Here is a 3563-nt window from a genome sequence, read left to right as displayed (position 1 = left end):
TCACACACACCCCCCACCCCCCACCCCGGGGCAATTAAAATGCTTCAGAAAAGTAAGAGGGAGTGGATTGAGTTGCAAGATAAGCCAGAAGATTTAAAAACCCAAATGAAATTCCTAAGGGGAGGGAGGGAGAGGAGGGGGCTGGCCACCGGGGCAGTCTTCGAAGGGATGGGAAGGGAATCCTAAAGCCCAGTGTTCCGGGATGATGAGCTCCCAAGATCCTTCCAAATCTAACATTTCCCTTCCCAAATCTGAGAAAAGAAAAAAGGCTGGGTCAACTGAAGTGGCCAGTTGAATGAGCCGCCCGAGGAAAAATCGTGAAGAGACCCAGTCGCCCCCTTTGACAGGCCGGGAGGGGCTCCGCTTACCCGAGTCGCTGCTGGTGGTGGGCGGTGTCTCCTCGTGGAGCGCCAGGGGCTCGGGGCTGGCCCGCGGGGAGGACTCGGCCGAGGAGAGCAGAGAGTCCGAGGACGGGGAGAAGGCGGTGGAGTCCGGGGAGGCGCAGGGCTTGGGCGAGCTGCTGTCGTTGAGCGGGTAGGGGAAGACCACGGACGGGTCGATGCACTCGGAGGCGGCGGCGCTCAGGTCCTGTAGGTACAGGCTGGAGGTGGAGCAGCCGCCGGGCCCGCGGGCGGGGCTCGGGCTGCTGCTGTCTTTGCGCGCAGCCTGGTAGGAGGCCAGCTTCTCGGAGACGAGCTTGGCGGCGGCCGAGAAGCCGCTCCACATGCAGTCCTGGATGATGATGTTTTTGATGAAGGTCTCGTCGTCCGGGTCGCAGATGAAGCTCTGGTTCACCATGTCCCCTCCCAGCAGCTCGGTCACCATCTCCAACTGGTCGGCCGTGGAAAAGCTGCCGCCGCCGCCGTCGTCGTCCCCCCTGGGGGAGAAGGACGCGACTGCAACGTAGGAGGGCGAGCAGAGCCCCGAGCGGCGGCTCGGGGACAGCGGCGGGGTGGGCAGCAGCTCGAATTTCTTCCAGATATCCTCGCTGGGCGCCGGCGGCTGCAGCTCGCTCTGCTGCTGCTGCTGGTAGAAGTTCTCCTCCTCGTCGCAGTAGAAATAAGGCTGTACCGAGTCGTAGTCGAGGTCATAGTTCCTGTTGGCGAAGCTGACGTTCAGGGGCATCGCGGCAGCCTGCTGAGGGGGGCACACAAAAGGGGGGGGGCGGTCTTGAGTTAAGAAGGTCTGGGTGGGTGCCGCAGCCCGGCGCGGCGCGCGCCCCGATGCCGAATTGCTCCCCTTCCAGCGCTAGCCCCAGAAGGGGCGGGTGGCGGGGAAGGGCACCCTCTCACCCCCTCCAGGTGGCCCCCTGCTATGTGGGACACACGCTTGGTGAAGCAGCTGCGGAGCGCCCGCGGAGCTTGCGTTTCCCCCCCGGAGCGCGAAGCCCGGGGAGTCCGCCCCGCCGCCGCCGAGCGATCGAAATCGGCTTTGGCCTCCTTAAGCGGCCGGGGGAGGCGGCAGCGGGGAACACAATCTGCCAAACCCCAACACGCTGTTTTGCGCCACCTGAAGGAGAAGGCGAGAGGCGCCGCGGCGGGAGCTGCTGCGCGCGGCCCCCTCCCGCGCCGGGCCCCTCCGCGCCGCGCCCGTTCCCACTCGCGCCCTCGCCGCGCTCCTTCCCCAGCGGGCGCCGCCGCCCCTCCCAGCTCCCCCGCCGCCCCTCCATCCCCACCCCCAGCGCGCCCCCCTTTCTTCCTCCGCCGGCTTTTCTCCGTGTCTTTCGGCGGCTGGTGGGGCGAGCCCAGCCGCCGGCCGTAACACTTCCCCCCATAAATAAAAGGGGGGTGTTAGATAATAACAGGGGCACCTCCCTTCAACACCCAATACGGCGACGCAACTGCGCCAGAGCCCCTGCTGCGATTCCGCGCCCGGAGCCGGGCGTCTTCCCCTCACCCGCCGAGGGTAGCAGCTGTTCTGGAAAAGCCCGAGCCCCGCTCCTTGCCGCCCCTCCGCATCTCAGGGGCGAGGGGACACCAGGGGCGGCGGCGGGGGAGCCAAGGATGGGTGCAGAGATTTGCCCTCGTTTCCCCCAAGTCCATGATTCCGGGAGAATCGGACACATCCCTGCCCAGCCTCCCTTTCCCTGGTCCCTGCGCCTCCCCAACACCCAGTCCCAACCAGTACCTCGGAAGCCCAAGATCCCTAATTTTACTATTCTTTTAAAAAGCCGAATGCCAACTTCTTAAAAGGAGCAGGGGGCGAATGGGAAACGCCGCGGGGATCGGCGGGCGGGACGCGCCGCAGTGTCTGTCTCCGGCTGTCAGAAATGCGGTAAGACGAAATTTAAATGCCCTTTCCGAGACGCGGAAAAGTCAGCGGCTGCGGAGCTCTCTGGCTCCCACACGCAATTTGTAATTCTTACTCCCAGGAGCTCAGGATGGACAGGGCTCTCTGCCCACCGTGAACCACAGCACCCCCCCCCCAAAGCAAAAGCAGTTAGTGCAATAAAGCAGGAATGTCCAGCTGGTCGGGGGCCGCGTCAATATACATAAGGAAAAATCTCAAAAAACGAGTTTTAGAAACGCACCCGTTGTCCCTCTGCCTTCTCCCCTCCCATCTTGACAAGCCACTCTCCCCCATCCAGTTCTGGTTCGTCCTCACTCCACCCCGAGCTACCACAACTACTATGAGAAAAGTGTCAATAGCGCAGGAATGGCTGAGACGACACCCCAGTTCGGGCATTCGACTTCGACTCGTCGCGGCATTGCATTAAGGCGGTAGGGAAAATAAATGAAAAGGCAAATAAATCGGGGTGCTTACCGGGTTTTCCACTAGCCGAAGGAAATCCAGCGTCCAAAAAGCGGCGAGGAGCGCCTTTCAGAGCAGCCGGTCGCGGGCAGCGGCGGGGAGAAGTGTCTCCCCAAATAAGCAGAACAGCCTCTCCGCGTCCGGAGAGTCGCGCTCTCCCTCGGGTCTTGTAAGTTCCAGGGGAAAGTGTCCGCCCGCGGCAACGGGCAAAGTTTCGTGGGGGCGCCGGGGGTTGCGCCCCGTTGGCAGGGGTCGGCGGGCCGGGTGGGGTGGGGGCGGCTGGGCCGGAGGCGAAGCCCCCTTTCGCTCCGGATCTCCCTTCCCCGGGCGCCCGGAGCGCCACTCGGCTCGCTCGGCTCGCTCGGCTCTTCCACCCTAGCGGGCGCGCCCGCTCACTCCCTCTGTCTCTCGCTGGGATTACTACAGCGAGTCGGATAAAGCCCGAAAACCGGGTTTTATATTGCTAGGCACGATCCCGCCCCCCTCTGTTCTCTTTTTCCCGCCAAGCTCTGAATAGCCCTGCCCTTCCCGCGGCCGGCTGGGAGCCAGGCGGCGTTCGGGGCGCAGCGGTGGCGGCAGCAGCTGCAGCGGGGAGAAGCGCAGCTCGGGGGTCCTCGGCCGCACAGACCCTCGCATATAAAGGGCTGGTGGGCGGGGATTCGCGAGAGAGGATCTTTTTTCTCTCTCCCCCGCCCTCGGCTTTGGGAACTGAGGAGGGGCGATTCTGGGAGGGACGGGGGTGGGGGAGCGGGGAGGAGACTCAGCCCTTTCGGCCTGGCACTCCAGTGCGCCGAGCTATCGGATGTAAACAG

General features: G+C 64.0%; 1 protein-coding gene across 5 annotated transcripts in view; it reads right to left on the bottom strand.

Moving 5' to 3' along the window:
- Positions 1–3313, bottom strand: part of MYC (MYC proto-oncogene, bHLH transcription factor) — a 6281-nt gene extending 2968 nt beyond the window's left edge. Inside the window, exons 1-2 of one of the 5 annotated variants that reach the window (XM_040625989.1) lie at positions 2764–3313; positions 369–1134 (exon numbers count right to left, since the gene is read on the bottom strand). In XM_040625989.1, the coding sequence (XP_040481923.1) occupies positions 369–1125 (757 nt within the window). In that variant the 5' untranslated portion in view covers positions 1126–1134; positions 2764–3313. Of the gene's footprint in view, positions 1–368; positions 1138–1292; positions 1418–2127; positions 2147–2763 lie in introns of those variants that run through there. The other 4 variants (XM_040625988.1, XM_040625990.1, XM_040625992.1 and 1 more) reach the window with 4 other exon arrangements.
- Positions 3314–3563: the final 250 nt, after the last annotated feature.

This window comes from Ursus maritimus, unplaced genomic scaffold, assembly GCF_017311325.1.
Source record: "Ursus maritimus isolate PB19 unplaced genomic scaffold, ASM1731132v1 scaffold_9, whole genome shotgun sequence".
Classification (NCBI taxonomy): Eukaryota; Metazoa; Chordata; class Mammalia; order Carnivora; family Ursidae; genus Ursus; species Ursus maritimus.
The sequence above is the reverse complement of the archived record's forward strand: the minus strand, read 5'-3'. Positions and strand labels throughout refer to the sequence as shown.